A 17,158-nucleotide genomic window follows, 5' to 3' on the forward strand; every position below is an offset into this window, starting at 1 on the left:
GGGGGGAGAGAGAGAGAGAGAGAGAGAGGGAGAGAGAGAGGGAGAGAGGGAGAGAGAGAGGGGGAGAGGTGTGGGAACGTGGGAGAGGCTGCACTGTGGCTGCAGCAGTGTGGACGACAGCGTGACTGATGGAGGAGTGTGTGTGTGGTGGAAGGAGGGTGTGTGTGGTGGAGGGAGTGTGTGTGGGTGGAGGTGGAGAGTGTGTGTGGTGGAAGGAGTGTGTGTGGTGGAGGGAGTGTGTGTGGGTGGAGGGAGTGAGTGTGGGTGGAAGGAGTGTAGTGTGGTGTGGTGGAAGGAGTGTGTGTGTGGTGGAAGGAGTGTGTGGTGTGGTGGAAGGAGTGTGTGTGTGGTGGAAGGAGTGTGTGTGTGGTGGAAGGAGTGTGTGTGTGGTGGAAGGAGTGTGTGTGTGGTGGAAGGAGTGTGTGACTGGTGGAAGGATATGGTGTGTGGTGAAGGAGTGTGTGTGGTGAAGGAGTGTGGTTGTGGTGGAGGAGTGTGTGTGGTGGAGGAGTGTGTGTAGTGGAGGAGTGTGTGTGTGGTGGAAGGAGCTGTGTGTGGTGGAAGGAGCATGTGTGGTGGAAGGAGCTTGTGTGGTGGAAGGAGCGTGTGTGGTGGAGGAGTGTGTGTGGTGAAGGAGTGTGTGTGGTGGAGGAGTGTGTGTGGTGGAAGGAGTGTGTGTAGTGGAGGAGTGTGTGTGGTGGAGGAGTGTGTGTGGTGGAGGAGTGTGTGTGGTGGAGGAGTGTGTGTAGTGGAGGAGCGATGTGTGGTGGAAGGAGCATGTGTGGTGGAAGGAGCGTGTGTGGTGGAAGGAGCGTGTGTGTGGTGGAGGAGTGTGTGTAGTGGAGGAGTGTGTGTGGTGAAGGAGTGTGTGTGGTGGAGGAGTGTGTGTGGTGGAGGAGTGTGTGGTGGAGGAGTGTGTGACTGGTGGAAGGAGCGTGTGTGGTGGAAGGAGCGAGTGTGGTGGAAGGGAGCGTGTGTGGTGGAAGGAGCGTGTGTGGTGGAGGAGTGTGTGTGGTGGAGGAGTGTGTGTGGTGGAAGGAGTGTGTGTGGTGAAGGAGCGTGTGTGGTGGAAGGAGCATGTGTGGTGGAAGGAGCGTGTGTGGTGGAAGGAGCGTGTGTGGTGGAGGAGTGTGTGTGGTGGAGGAGTGTGTGTAGTGGAGGAGTGTGTGTGGTGGAAGGAGTGTGTGTGGTGAAGGAGCGTGTGTGGTGGAAGGAGCGTGTGTGGTGGAAGGAGCGTGTGTGGTGGAAGGAGCGTGAGTGTGGTGGGAAGGAGCGTGTGTGGTGGAGGAGTGTGTGTGGTGGAGGAGTGTGTGTAGTGGAGGGTGTGTGTGGTGGAAGGAGCGTGTGTGGTGGAAGGAGCGTGTGTGGTGGAGGAGTGTGTGTGGTGGAGGAGTGTGTGTGGTGGAGGAGTGTGTGTAGTGGAGGAGTGTGTGTGGTGGAAGGAGTGTGTGTAGTGGAGGAGTGTGTGTGGTGGAAGGAGTGTGTGTGGTGAAGGAGTGTGTGTGGTGGAAGGAGCATGTGTGGTGGAAGGAGCGTGTGTGGTGGAAGGAGCGTGTGTGGTGGAGGAGTGTGTGTGGTGGAGGAGTGTGTGTAGTGGAGGAGTGTGTGTGGTGGAAGGAGCGTGTGTGGTGGAAGGAGCGTGTGTGGTGGAGGAGTGTGTGTGGTGGAGGAGTGTGTGTGGTGGAGGAGTGTGTGTGGTGGAGGAGTGTGTGTAGTGGAGGAGTGTGTGTGGTGGAAGGAGTGTGTGTGGTGGAAGGAGTGTGTGTGGCAGGACTCAGATGTCAGTCCATTGCACACACCGCTGAAACAATGCTGTGACACAATCTGCCATTTTGTGCCGATTATTAACTTCTAGTTTCTAGTTGCATGTGGCCAGCAGGGGGCGATATAACACCAGGCTACTGGGTGTTTACTGAGTGTTTTCTGCACAGGGCTTTCAACTGCAGTGAACAGCGCTGTGGACCGAGGTAGGAACCCGCTTGACCCCTGGTACAGGGCCAGAGCCCACGCTGCCGTCCCCGACAGAACGCTCGACCCGGAACTTCCGCACCACAGATTCAGGTTGTGATTGAAAAAGCAGCTGTTCCTGTGGGCTTGAAGACACCTGTCGCTTCAGGGGATTGTGTGAACTCTGCATGTGTATTTTAAGTGCGTATCCGATTTCTAATCTTTGATTCAAATTCACAGACACAACAAAAACAAATCCAACAAACAGGTCAGCCATGGGCAGTCATGGCCTGGTGGTTAGGGAACTGGTCTTGTGACCGGAGGGTCGTGGGTTCGATTCCCAGGCCTGAGGCCATGACTGAGGTGCCCTTGAGCAAGGCACCTCACCCCAGCTGCTCCCCGGGCGCTGGGCTAGGGCTGCCCATCGCTCTGGGCACGTGTGATCCACAGCCCCCTAGTAACCACTAGTGTGTGTTCTGACTGCACAGATGGGTTAAAAGCGGAGGACAAATTTCGATTTTGACAAAATATGGCACATTTCATTATTATTTTTTTTTTCAGCCAGGTTGCTGCGTCAGCAAGGCCTTCAAACAGCCTGCATCTCATTAATGATGTGATGTGTTACATCTGCCCAGCTGTGTGTACACTCCTTACAGCAGCCCGAGGACAAGTCTAATAACAGGCCAAGTGCTTAGCTAACGCACAATGTGAACATTATTGTAATATGATTAAATGTGCTGACTGGAAAGTTGCCATGTTGGTGGATAACACAATGTAAGGGTGACACTTATGCAACGGAGGTTGTGTCAGTCAGCTTAGATAGTTACAGTGTGAGGATGTGATGTCAAAGACATGAGGTTGTTGTAGTGTGAGGATGTGAGGTCATAAAGACAGGAGGTTGTAGTGTGAGGATGTGAGGTCATAAAGACAGGAGGTTGTTGTGGTGTGCGGATGTGATGTCATAAAGACATGAGGTTGTTGTGGTGCGCGGATGTGATGTCATAAAGACAGACATGAGGTTGTTGTGGTGCGAGGATGTGATGTCATAATGACAAAGACAGGAGGTTGTTGTAGTGTGAGGATGTGATGTCATAATGACAAAGACAGGAGGTTGTTGTAGTGTGAGGATGTGAGGTCATAAAGACATGAGGTTGTTGTAGTGTGAGGATGTGAGGTCATAAAGACAGGAGGTTGTTGTAGTGTGAGGATGTGATGTCATAAAGACATGAGGTTGTTGTGGTGCGCGGATGTGATGTCATAAAGACATGAGGTTGTTGTGGTGCGCGGATGTGATGTCATAATGACAGACATGAGGTTGTTGTGGTGCGCGGATGTGATGTCATAATGACAGACATGAGGTTGTTGTGGTGCGCGGATGTGATGTCATAATGACAGACAGGAGGTTGTTGTGGTGCGAGGATGTGATGTCATAATGACAAAGACAGGAGGTTGTTGTAGTGTGAGGATGTGATGTCATAATGACAAAGACAGGAGGTTGTTGTAGTGTGAGGATGTGATGTCATAATGACAAAGACAGGCGGTTGTTGTAGTGTGAGGATGTGATGTCATAATGACAAAGACAGGAGGTTGTTGTAGTGTGAGGATGTGATGTCATAATGACAGACAGGAGGTTGTAGTGTGAGGATGTGATGTCATAATGACAGACAGGAGGTTGTAGTGTGAGGATGTGATGTCATAATGACAGACAGGAGGTTGTAGTGTGAGGATGTGATGTCATAATGACAGACAGGAGGTTGTAGTGTGAGGATGTGATGTCATAATGACAGACAGGAGGTTGTAGTGTGAGGATGTGATGTCATAATGACACAGGAGGTTGTTGTATTGTGTTTTTTTTTTACTGTTGCTGTCGGCGCTGGGCTCTAGGTCATCGATTACTGCTCGCTTCTTCTGCAAATCCGAGTGAGCCTCGTGCAACTTCTCTCTGCAGCACACACACACGCACACACACACGCACACGGGGGGCTGTTAGGACCTTTCCGATGTGCGTCAGTGCTGCTTATTTGGGCTGCTCTGCTAGTGACCCAACCCCCCTCCTCTCCACCAGCCCACACACTCACAGATGCTCCTCCAGTTTCTTCTGCAGCAGGGACGACTAAAGAGGGGAAAAAAACACAAAAAAACCCCAGAAATCAATCTGCGAGCCAACACACCCTGTTCAGCTGGTATCATTAACCAAGCCTGTCAAACCACAAGTACAGCGTTCCATTAGAGGCCCTAGGGCTCATACACCCACGTGAGCACACGTGAGCACGTTCTCAGTAACATTCTATTTCACTTCAATAGCATTATGTACTCTGTGGTTGTAAACAGTGAAAATAAAAGACAACTTAACATTACTGTATTCAAATATTCAACCAGAATGGGGCCGTACTTACGATGGCCTAAGAGGCGGATGATTGGTCGATTGCATGAGGTGGGCGGAGACAGACAAAAATCAGGCAGGTATTAATTTATAGTTCACCACAGCAAAACAAAATGTTATCATTGTGTTAATAGAGGGGGGGGGGGGGGAGCGGGGACTGTCAGAATGAAAGATTTGTCTGATCTATCAAGCAATCAACCAACTTCAATAATCCATTTAATAAACAAGGCCAAATTGATAATTCAGTACTGGATGGGTGAGAGTCCTTAACCAGAGCAGTACCTGATTCAGTGCTTCAGTACTGAAGCAGCCTGTGCTGAATCACAGCAGTACCTGTAGTACGTGGCTCAACTGAGAAGCTTGGTGATTGGTGCATGTGATTGGTGCTGAATCACAGAGATCAGACAGAACTGACGATTCCTGATCAAACTCACATCCTCAGCTCTACTGTCCTGGTCCTGCAGAGTCTTCTGGAGCTCCGCCACCTGAGAACTTAACTGTGATATCTGCTGCTGGCTTAACCTGTGTGTGTGTGTGAGTGTGTGTGAGAGAGAGAAAGAGAGAGAGAGAAAAAAAGGGGACGAGAGAGATGCAGACTCAACCGGGGCATATAGTAAAATGGTAACTGGTTGGTTAATTGGTTCTAACTTGTTAAAACTATCCCTCAAGCACAAACATGTGTATGCCAGTATTCAAGTACACACACACACACACACACACACACACACCTGTTCTGCATCTCTAGTGTGTTCCGGCCTCTCTGTGCCTCCTCCAGCAGGGTCTGTGACTCCTCCAGTCTCTGCCTGTACGTCTCCTCCTGGACACACAGCAGCTTATTCTCATTCTGCAGACGCACCACTGTCTCCCTGAGAGAGAGAGAGACAGGGAGAGAGACAGACAGAGAGAGAGAGAGACAGAGAGAGAGAGAGACAGAGAGAGAGAGACAGAGAGCACACATTTAACAATTCTGTCAAAGCTAGTGACACCCCACACTGACACTGAAGGACCAGCTGTGAGTGATACCTTCCATCAGCTCTGTTGGCTCTCGTCAAGCGCGTCTTTACACACACACACACACACACACACACACACACACACACACACACACACACACACATTACACATTTATACACACACACATATTACAGTGGAAGAATCACACACACGAGCCTGCACAGAAGAACCCCAAGACAAAACGCTGCTTCCTGACCAATCAGGCGTCTCAAAACGGCTGTCCTGAATTGTGACTCCGCCCCCTTCTTCAACTCCTTACTTCCATAAAACTGCTCACAGTAACGTCACAGTAATAATGAACAAATAACAAATAATGGAACAAAAATAATCCAGCTGTGCTCTAGATAGTCAGTACAACAAAAGTACTTTGTGTAGCAAATTATAACCTATATAATAATCTAGCAACATGGTAGATCAAAACCACAATGTGAGGAGAAAAAACAAAAACACTCTTGCTTTTGATGTCTGTTTATAGTACCCCCACAGTACCCCAACACCATGTCTGTTTATAGTACCCCCACAGTACCCCAACACCATGTCTGTTTATAGTACCCCCACAGTACCCCCAACACCATGTCTGTTTATAGTACCCCCACAGTACCCCCAACACCATGTCTGTTTATAGTACCCCCACAGTACCCCAACACCATGTCTGTTTATAGTACCCCCACAGTACCCCAACACCATGAAAGTAGTCACCACACACACACACGAACACACACACGAACACACACACGAACACACGAACACACACACGAACACACGAACACACACACACACACACACACACACGAACACACACACACACACACACACACACACACACACACACACACACACACACACACACACACACACACACACACACACACACACACACACGAACACACACACGAACACAATATGGCCACAACATAGAATGATGTGGCACATTGATGTGGAAACCATCCCAAAAAAGTGATTTTTTGGTAGTTTGTTTGGAAAGACGCCCCCAGCAGGTGGGAGTAGGGAGTGAACAGCGTGTGGAAAGACGCCCCCAGCAGGTGGGAGTAGGGAGTGAACAGCGTGTGGAAAGACGCCCCCAGCAGGTGGGAGTAGGGAGTGAACAGCGTGTGGAAAGACGCCCCCAGCAGGTGGGAGTAGGGAGTGAACAGCGTGTGGAAAGACGCCCCCAGCAGGTGGGAGTAGGGAGTGAACAGCGTGTGGAAAGACGCCCCCAGCAGGTGGGAGTAGGGAGTGAACAGCGTGTGGAAAGACGCCCCCAGCAGGTGGGAGTAGGGAGTGAACAGCGTGTGGAAAGACGCCCCCAGCAGGTGGGAGTAGGGAGTGAACAGCGTGTGGAAAGACGCCCCCAGCAGGTGGGAGTAGGGGGTGAACAGCGTGTGGAAAGACGCCCCCAGCAGGTGGGAGTAGGGGGTGAACAGCGTGTGGAAAGACGCCCCCAGCAGGTGGGAGTAGGGAGTGAACAGCGTGTGGAAAGACGCCCCCAGCAGGTGGGAGTAGGGAGTGAACAGCGTGTGGAAAGACGCCCCCAGCAGGTGGGAGTAGGGAGTGAACAGCGTGTGGAAAGACGCCCCCAGCAGGTGGGAGTAGGGAGTGAACAGCGTGTGGAAAGACGCCCCCAGCAGGTGGGAGTAGGGGGTGAACAGCGTGTGGAAAGACGCCCCCAGCAGGTGGGAGTAGGGAGTGAACAGCGTGTGGAAAGACGCCCCCAGCAGGTGGGAGTAGGGAGTGAACAGCGTGTGGAAAGACGCCCCCAGCAGGTGGGAGTAGGGGGTGAACAGCGTGTGGAAAGACGCCCCCAGCAGGTGGGAGTAGGGAGTGAACAGCGTGTGGAAAGACGCCCCCAGCAGGTGGGAGTAGGGAGTGAACAGCGTGTGGAAAGACGCCCCCAGCAGGTGGGAGTAGGGAGTGAACAGCGTGTGGAAAGACGCCCCCAGCAGGTGGGAGTAGGGAGTGAACAGCGTGTGGAAAGACGCCCCCAGCAGGTGGGAGTAGGGGGTGAACAGCGTGTGGAAAGACGCCCCCAGCAGGTGGGAGTAGGGAGTGAACAGCGTGTGGAAAGACGCCCCCAGCAGGTGGGAGTAGGGAGTGAACAGCGTGTGGAAAGACGCCCCCAGCAGGTGGGAGTAGGGAGTGAACAGCGTGTGGAGGTGTGGAGGCTCACATGAACTCTGTGGGCATGATCTCTGAGGCCAGGTTGCCCGTCGCTTCAGTGTCAGAACCCAGAGAGCCTGCAGGGGGCGACAGAGATCAATACAACAGCAGCTCTATATACCACGGTATATATTTCTACCCCTCACTGGCGCTCATTAGATTATAACAGAGCTATAATATAGCAGTAAAACAAGACAGTAAAACAAACCCACAAAAACTTACAATTTTTTTAAATCACATCTTCAAAACAAATCCAACCAAACACAGAAAATGAGTAAAAAAATGAGTTAAATTAGATAAATGAGATAAATGAGTTAAATGAGTTAAATGAGATAAATGAGATAAATTAGTTAAATGAGTTAAATGAGTTCAGCCCCAATAACCTGTTGCTCATTTGTTTATGGATGTGGGTCTGTGAGCTTTGTAATCTGAATGTTGTATTTTAAAGAGTCACACCAGTACGCCTACGAGATGCAGCACCCCCCACGAGGGAGCCACAGCCCCCCCCCCCCCCCCCCTCGAGTCACACTTCTGACGCATTTAGAAAAACTCGCCACCAGACATGGATGTTGTTATCTTCCAGAAAAGCAAAAGAGCAAAAAATGGAAAAAAAGAGAAAAGAATCTGTGACGTGGTGGGATTAAACGCCTTCTGGTTAAACCGTGCTACGCTGCGCAAACAACTGCTGTTTGGCTCTGCTGAGTTCCACCGTGTGTGTGTGTGCGTGGAGGGTGTGTGTGCGTGAGTTGTTGACTGCGTTGGTTTCTCATGATGGCTGTGTGTGCTATAGGCTATGACGCGTGTGTAGGAGTGTGTGACCTGTTTGGCTGAGGTACTTCTGCTGGACCTGAACACAGCGCAACTCCTCATTGGTCTCGCGTAGTGTGTCCCGCTCAGACACCAACCTCTACACACACACACACACACACACACACACACACACACACACACACACACACACACACACACACACACACACAAGATTTATTTGGCATTTCTAGACTGCACAGAAGGCAGAGTATTAACTGCTCTTCAGAACTGTAACCCCCCCATCCTCCAGACCTCCCTCCCCCACACAGGTCTTCCCAGGAGACGTTTACCTCTCTCTCTTTAAGCAAAGCTTCGTACTTGTCGCTGAGGTTTTTAAACTCAAACTGCCATTTCTCGGACTTCATGACCTCAGAGGAGTGCTTGGCCTGCAGTTCGTGGACCTGGTGGACACACGACGACAACAGAGTACAGCCAATGTAGCGCACGCTCGCACGCACGCACGCACGCACGCACGCACGCACGCTCGCACACACGCACGCTCGCACACACGCACGCGGCAATTTTACCATTTGTTAATGGAAATCATTTTATATATGTGAAGCAAAACTGTGGGGCTAGAGAGACAAATCACTTGTTTTTGTACCACATCCCGCTGTCGCTAGCGTTCATACATATTCGGCAAATGCGTTTGAAGCAGTTTCTCACGTGACGCCACGGCCGGTTTCACACGAGCACGTTCGGGTCGAGAGGACCAGGAGCAAAATGAGATAGTCGAGCTGTAACCATAACAACGCACCACTGGTCTCGGAGTTGTATCCGCCCCTACCGGCTCCGAGGGTCAGATTACAGCGGAGCCGTCTACGGTTGTGCTGAGAACACACCAATTATTTGTGCCCTGGTACCAATGTGGCATGTTGTCACGTGGGAAATAAATGACACAGAGCGCTTCTCTCCCACTGAACTAATCCACCCATCACACACTGATGTGCATGAAGTCTGAAAGGGATAAAGAACCATCAACATGGTGGCCCACAACCTGCCCGTCTCCCTGTATGTCTCGCTCTCTCTCTCTCTCTCTCTCTCTCTACGCGTGTCTCTCTCTCCACCATTGTCCTTCAGGCACTGTACCTCTTCTCCACCCAGAATACAACAACAGCAACAATAACACAACAGCATCACACACAAGGTTACAGCACTCTGCACCTCCTGATCTAAAAGAACCAGTTCTTATTCATCACACCAGAGCTTCAGTAGCTCATAGTCACATGTCTGTCCTACAGGGATGATCAGGTGTTATTACAATCAGCTGAAACTTCATTCTTCCCCCCCTATAATCTTTATACTGAATTCATATTGAATGTTCAGTGTGTCTGCAGTCTGTTTATGTCTTTACACACGTTGACACGACGACCAGCCCAGCCCCCGCTGCGTGTGCCGGGGTCACGCGTGCCAGGCCCTACCTGCCTCCTAGCGGGGGTCACGTGTGTCACGTGTGCCAGGCCCTACCTGCCTCCTAATGGGGGTCACGTGTATCACGTGTGCCAGGCCCTACCTGCCTCCTAGCGGGGGTCACGTGTGTCACATGTACCAGGCCCTACCTGCCTCCTAACGGGGGTCACGTGTGCCAGGCCCTACCTACCTCCTAGCGGGGGTCACATGTACCAGGCCCTACCTGCCTCCTAACGGGGGTCACGTGTGCCAGGCCCTACCTGCCTCCTGCAGGAGTCCAGCTGCGTGCGCCCTGCATTGGCTCTGCGCAGCTCCTCCTCCAGCTCGCGCGTGCGCTGCATGTAGACGGTGTTTCGCTCCTCCAGCAGACGCACTTGTCTGCGCAGGTCTCCCAGATCCTCCAGCTTCCTCTTGTAGGTCTCCACCAGCGCCTCCAGACGGCCCACGCGGTCCGACGAGTGCCTGCAGGGGCGGGCCACAGCCTTCCTGTTCGTCTGAATCAACTTGGTGAATAGTTCGCAGGGATTACTGACCATCGAGTGTGTGTGTGTGTGTGTGTGTGTACCGGAGGATGTCCATCTCATCTTTGAGGGCCTGGGCCTCCTGGGCGAGGCTGGTGAGCTCCTCGTTTCGGTGCTGTAGGTCCACGACCTCCTTCTCCAGAGCCTCACTCCTCGCACGCTGGTCATCACGACTGTTCTCCAGGCTACACACACTCACACACGCACACACACACACACACACACACACACACACACACACACACACACACACACACATTATGGCTCCTCCGTGCCATCTGCTTCTCTGGGCAGGCATGCGGTGGGCCTCAGAGCGGCGCTGCGTGCGGTGGGCCCTCACCGGTAGTTCTCCTCCTGAAGCTGCTCCATCTGGGTCTGAAGGAGCAGCAGCTTCTTGGCTGTGATGGTGGTGGAGGAGTGGTGAGACTCGTGGCCACGCTGGCCCTCCCTCAGGGACTGCAGCTCCACCTGCATGGAGCACTTCTCCTCCGTCAGCACGGACACCTGGGACACACGTACACCGCTAACGTGAGGGGGGGGGGGGGGGGGGGTACCAAGGGAAGTCTTCCTGAAATAAGGGAGTGACCACAAAATTAAAAGACCTACGGGGCTCGTAAAGCCTCGTCAGGGAAGGACTTATGCTTGTGACACACACACACACGTCTGACATGGTCGTGCCTTTCCTGACGAGCCCACTCTGAAAGCCTCTCAAAGCACAACAGCTCTTCAGCACGTTAACATCAGTCATAACGTGACCCACGCCAGCACTACGAAGCTGCTTGTGTAACGTGAACGAACGTTCCAGACGTCACTAAACGACCTTCGTCTTCATGCCCACTTAACGACCTATACGGGTTATTCACGCGTGGGTCACGTGGCGAGTCGTGCGTTCACACAGGCCCACGTCAGTCAGGCTGTGTGTCTGCCTCTCGCAGGGTGTGGGTGATGAGGGAGAACCCAGCCAGCCTTTAAAGACCCCAAAAAACAGGACCTTTATGTACGCAAGGACGTCCCACACGCACAAGGTTCTGGGGACAGAGTTCACAGGGGCACAACAGGTACGTTAACCATGTGGATGGTTAACCACACGCCCCCTCCAGCAGCTCTGGACTGAACAAAGGCTGAAGTGACGTTAGCGTTCTCGTCACTACTAAAGCCCTCCGCCTCCCACACGCTCCCGAGAGCCGTAAGCAGACAGCTGGTTTTCTTTTAAAAACCTAATCAAAAGGTCTCTAAAATCTACTCTTATTCCATCACTACAAAAACACCCCCAACAGAATCTACATTTCATATCCCAGACTGCTTGGAAGCAGTGAACTAAATACTGTGAGGAAAGAGCGGATTTGTGCGGGCCAGACACCGGGCCTGATACACCACGGCACCCCGGGCAACAACTTTGATGACTGTAAGCTCTGAAAACCAGAAGCTTAATCTTTCTTATAATCTTATTTAGTGAAAAGCTGCCAGTTCAGCTTTGTAATGGTGTGGTGTCTAACACACACACACACACACACATTACTGTAGGCCTTTATGAGCCAACAGAAGATTAGAAAGACAGGGCAGGTAGGTCAGCCTGCAGGTCTCCTCCACCCCGTGTGCACCATGAAGGTTCACGTGAGGTTCTCATCCACCTGCTGCTCCAGCTGTCGACAGCGCTGGGCGACTCCATCCTGCTCCTCCAGGTCCTCACTCAGAAAATAATACTTCCTCGACTGGAGAGGGAGAGAGAGAGAGAGAGAGAGTGTATTAGAGAAGAACGTGTGGCAGTGAGCAACAGAGATAAATCAATAAAACAATAAACCATAGGTTAGAAAAGTGACATGGCTCTGAAGGACACGCCCATCACACCCCCCCAGCAGAGGACACGCCCACACCTGGTAGTCAAATTCTCCATATGTATCTGGGCTCCCGGGTTCCATAGGCTCTTTGGTGAGCAGCTGGGAAGGGGACACACACACACACACACACACACACACACACACACACAGTCTCAGAAGTATCTCCGCCACACAACGCTCTTATTGTTCTTATAGTGCACACAGAACGGCTTCCCCAGTCTACTCATCAACGCTGGGGCCCTTCGGAGGCGAGGGGCTCGGGTACCGCGGTGCGTCAGGGCCACACCGAGGCCACACCGAGGCCACAGGGGTAACAGACCACGCACAAACCGAGCCTACCTCTTGTATCGCCGCCATGACCACGTGCTGGACAGATTCCTCCAGCGTCATAATCTGCTGAATGTATTCTGCAAGGGGGACGGGGACACAGAGGACGGACATTAGAGGGACAGTTACAACCTGGGACACACGCACACCGCCATCTCATCTTCTATCCATGTACATTTACAGATAAACACACACAAGGCATATGAGCTGGACACGCCCCCTCACGCCCCACCCAGTCCACAGGGGCGGAGCCACAGAGTGAACGACCAGGCTGAGATCCTGTGGGGCCTAACAGAGCCACACACACACACACACACACACACACACACACACACACACACACACACACACACACACACACACACACACACACACGGCGTGAAGCCGGGAGCAGTGGGTGGGGTTACCTTCTTTCTTCTCACAGCTGACGGCACAGCCCAGCACCAGCTGCAGGAGACGTCCCAGCTCGGTCACGTCCCCCGTCTCCCCGATCAGAGACACGTCCGGGACGTGCTGGTCCGCCACCTGCTGCCCCAGCACCTGAGACAGGGAAGTGGGAGGAATGTCTCTCAGGAAGAAGAGAACGTTCTGGAAGCAGTGGGAGTGTTTGAGTATGCAGGTGCAGTGCCTCCCCTACTCACGTCATGATAATACTCCATCACGCTCTGGAGTATCTTCTTCAGGTTGCTCACCTATCAACACACACACACACATTCAGGTCACATGACCTCCTCCAGCACATGGAAGACAAGGGTCGGCCACTTCAGGTAACACGTTAAATATATATTAACTATGATGGAGTGAGGGTCTCTGTACACACAGACTCTAGACAAGGACAAACAGACTCTTCAATAATGAAAGAGAGAGCAGCATGCTGAAATAGCAGACCAGAGAGGAAGAGGAGGAAGAAGAGGGTGAAGATGTACCTTCAGTCTCCAGTTGTCTCCACTCTCCTCCTTCAACCTCCCCAGCCATGTCTCGTTAAACCAGAGTGGATCTCTGGAAGCATTCGAGAAGACAACACACACACACATTCAAATGTCTCCATCTCTCACACACACCTTGATTTAACTTACACACAGCACACAAGACACATGCATGCTCACAGGCTAGCCACAGACCTAAAGACACCACAGACAGACATACAGACGGCCCACAGACACCCACGCTGATGTACCGATGCCAGCTGTGACCCGATACTGCAGTCACAGTACCCCATCACTACAGTAATACAAACATCGGTAACACGAACCACACGACACCGGTTCAGCTCACATAACAGAACTTTCCAGTTACACCAGTGTTGCTCTGCGGCACCAGCATTGAAATTCCACCCAATATGAACACTATGAAACTGTTCTGTTAATGAATAAAACAAATAAATAAAGGGCTTAAAAGGAATAGGAGGAGGAATAACTAGAAATGTTTTACTAGTGGTATAAGTATAAAATGTGACAAACCTTTGCTTATTGTCCACAATGTAAACATTTGTTTTTGTAAGGACTGTATTTAACAGGGCATCATAGCGTGGGTGTGACCTTTAGGGTGTAGGACTGATTACAGTGACCTGTTCACAGGTGTGACCTTTAGGGTGTAGGACTGATTACAGTGACCTGTTCACAGGTGTGACCTTTAGGGTGTAGGACTGATTACAGTGACCTGTTCACAGGTGTGACCTTTAGGGTGTAGGACTGTCTCACGGTGACCTGCTTATGGGTGTGACCTTTATTAAATCCCCTTTCTCACAGTTACTTACACAGACACACAGATACGACATGTGGGAAGTAAACAGACATACTGCTGTTTACATAAACATATACCAAGGCAATTGTGTACACCCACACACAGAACTACACACACACACACACACACACACACACACACACATCTTACATTTTATGCAGGACGTGAGCGATAGCCGTCCCAGTGGCGAGGTCGTGTTTGCTGGAACACGACGGCACATGAAACGTCTGAAGCTGTTGAGTCCAGATAACAAGGAAATGGAAAAGGTACATCAGGTCAACACCGTAATGACACCTGGGACAAACACCCACCCAAACTCAAACACAAAACTCATCTATTTTTTTTTTTGTTACGTATTGTTCAGGTGATGGTCTAACGTTACTGATGACTTAATCCCATCCTGCAGTAATTACAGACCAGTGTGGTGACATGGCCACCTGAAGGACAGGGACTAAAGTCACGGAGTGCCACCACCTACCCAACACCTCTACACCACCTACCCAACACCTCTACCCAACACCTTGGCCATGAATGTCGGCTGGCGTGTGGAACAAACAGGCCTACACGGTGTTTCCTGTGTGCAGCCACGTTTCTAGCAGGTGTGTAATACTCCACCAGTGTGTTCAGGGTGGAGGTGGTGTGTAGTTATGTGGCCTTTGGGCGGTGGTGTAACACTGAAGTCACCAATCAATCCGTCAAAGCATTTCAAAGATTAAAAAACACTAAATAGTGTTGGTCAGTTAGACAACCCAAACAAACAAACAAACAAACAAACAAACATGTTTTAAGTCCATTATATTGAGGAGCTCCAGCTGTAGGAGGTTCACACACGAACTCCACCTGCTCCACCTACCGCGGTTCTCAGGTCGGCACTAGCTAACGTGCTAACCGCTCAACCCCGGCAGACACACCGCCCTAACCGGGCCGGTACCGGGCCGCCGCGGCCCACCACACCGCCAGCGGAACCGGAACCCGAGGCGGACACGGACACACTCACCCAGCCGAACAGGGAGTCGCACAGCTCGGCCTCGTCCAGACTCATGGTGCGGAGAGCGACGGCGGACCAGGCCGACGCGAGCGGGGGCGCGCTTAACCAAACAGGTCGGGGGCGCGCCGCTGCCACGTGCACGCGCGCGCACACAGGTCGACGTCCGCGTCAGCGCCAGGTTTTGGTTTTTTAGCGCCTCGTGGGCTTCCATACGTTGTTATAGCAACGTTGTTGTTGTTGTTTTTGCTGTACGTCCTACGAAAGCGTTTGTCGTCACGTCTGTACAAAATAGACATACGTGTGTAATATAGAGTATATTATTATTAATCTAATATAATATATATGTTTTTAATATTCAATTATTGTTTGTTAAATTATTAAATTATGTTTTTTATGTAATGTTCATGATAAATATTACTCACGCACATAGCGGTTTGGTTATTTGGCGCAGTAATAATAATAATAATAATAATTATAATAATAATAATAATCTTTATTTGTATAGCACCTTTCATACATACATGCAACTCAAAGTGCTTTACAGTATAAATAAAATAAACATTAAAAGGAGATAAGACAAAAAGACAAAAGGAAAATGTTAAAAGAAATTAAAGATAAAAATATTAAAATAACATAAAAAGTTAAAAAGGTAAAGTAAATAAGATAATAAGAAGTAAAGTAAATAAGATAAAACTATTAAGGTAATTGGATTTAGAAAATAATAGACAACATAATGTAATAAAGTAAATAAGATTGAGAATTTCTTAACTAAAGCGGATCTAAACAGGAATGTTTTGAGACTGTTCTTAAAACTATGCAGGGATGAAATGCCTCTGAGCTCTTCAGGAAGAGAATTCCAGAGCTTTGGGCCATAGTGGCTAAAAAACCCCTCACCAATCTTTAATCGGCTTTTAGGAATCACCAGTAGATTACTGTTTGAAGACCTGAGAGACCTGACTGGAACATATCTAACCATCATTTCACTGAGGTAAAGAGGGGCAAGACCATGAAGACATTTAAAAACCATCACTAGAACCTTAAAATCTATTCTAAAGCTGACAGGTAACTAGTGCAGTGAGTGGAGTGCAGGTGTAATATGATCTCTCTTTCTCCTGCGGGTCAGAACCCTTGCAGCAGCGTTCTGAACTTGCTGTAGGTGAGAAATAGAGCTCTTTGGAAGAGCAGATAGAACAGCGTTACAATAATCTAGCCTTGATGTGATAAATGCATGGACAAGTTTTTCACTGTCAGCAGGAGAGAGCATATCTCGTACCTTAGCGATGTTTCGAAGGTGAAAGTAAGCTGTCTTGCATGCATATTGTTAAATGTCACCTTTAACGTTTGTATATAACAACATATTATCATAACAGCTAGTATTTCATCCAATGGAAATTTGTATACAATCAGCTCAAATTTGAACGAGACAACATTTGATCTGCGGCCACTAGGTGGCACTATTTCACAAAATATCGATTTTTGTCCACCACACCTTATTAAAATCTACAAAACACAGAATTTATTAAACTTCACTAATCAGATTAAAATTATATACATTCCTGAATATTTTTACGAATAGAACCGATCGCTGTGACACATATTACAAATGATAAACAGTGGCCAAAAGTGTCTCAGCCTAGCAGTCCAAAGTACGTCATGTTAAAGTGTAAATGAAATATGCCTGTTCTTTGAAATTATAGGTGGCTTTTGTACTGTCGACGAAATGAGATTTAAATGAATTATGTAGTAGGCTACATTATTTCCTAATAACCCATGTATAATATTTACTTTTTTGTGTGTACAGATTTTTGCATTTCGGCTATTTTTAGTGGTTTATCACTACTCCTGTCCATTTAGACTCCTATAAACAGCATTTCACACCCAGATGTGAGTGACTGGCAGAGACGATACGTCTCCCTGTGGCTCAATTGTGTAACCGACATCCTCAGAACAACATGCAGCCGCACACGTATACCTAACATTTTCTTTCCATGTGCCCTCTCTCTCTCTCTCTGACTTGCGC

The 17,158-nt window shown here is 49.9% G+C and overlaps 1 protein-coding gene across 2 annotated transcripts; it reads right to left on the minus strand.

Annotated features, from left to right (window-relative positions):
- Positions 1-3,235: 3,235 nt before the first annotated feature.
- On the minus strand, positions 3,236-15,290 carry hook2 (hook microtubule-tethering protein 2). Of its 2 annotated transcripts, none has more exons than XM_077010252.1 (18): positions 15,148-15,290; positions 14,301-14,383; positions 13,334-13,406; positions 13,049-13,099; positions 12,815-12,947; positions 12,420-12,487; positions 12,117-12,179; positions 11,874-11,954; positions 10,583-10,746; positions 10,287-10,427; positions 9,982-10,183; positions 8,602-8,712; positions 8,321-8,408; positions 7,512-7,578; positions 5,059-5,196; positions 4,765-4,852; positions 4,026-4,060; positions 3,236-3,889 (listed from the first exon to the last, which is right to left on the minus strand). In XM_077010252.1, exons 1-18 carry the CDS (start codon positions 15,190-15,192, stop codon positions 3,682-3,684), a joined length of 1,839 nt encoding a protein of 612 aa, XP_076866367.1. In that variant the 5' UTR covers positions 15,193-15,290; the 3' UTR covers positions 3,236-3,681. The 2 variants fall into 2 exon arrangements, 1 of the variants encoding a protein (XP_076866367.1); XR_013131988.1 differs by having other exon boundaries at positions 3,786-3,889; positions 4,344-4,852.
- Between the last annotated feature and the right edge of the window lie 1,868 nt (positions 15,291-17,158).

Source organism: Brachyhypopomus gauderio, chromosome 6 (genome assembly GCF_052324685.1).
Source record: "Brachyhypopomus gauderio isolate BG-103 chromosome 6, BGAUD_0.2, whole genome shotgun sequence".
Lineage (NCBI taxonomy): Eukaryota > Metazoa > Chordata > Actinopteri > Gymnotiformes > Hypopomidae > Brachyhypopomus > Brachyhypopomus gauderio.

What these genes read in the sequence shown, in the direction of transcription:
- hook2 (XM_077010252.1), bottom strand. Translation starts at nt 15,192, where the DNA reads ATGAGTCTGGACGAGGCCGAGCTGTGCGACTCCCTGTTCGGCTGG. An exon ending in TCATGGCGGCGATACAAGAG is followed by an intron (nt 12,180 to 12,419) that starts GTAGGCTCGGTT and finishes TCCCCTTCCCAG; the next exon opens with CTGCTCACCAAAGAGCCTAT. An exon ending in GTCGACAGCTGGAGCAGCAG is followed by an intron (nt 10,747 to 11,873) that starts GTGGATGAGAAC and finishes CGTGTGTCCCAG; the next exon opens with GTGTCCGTGCTGACGGAGGA.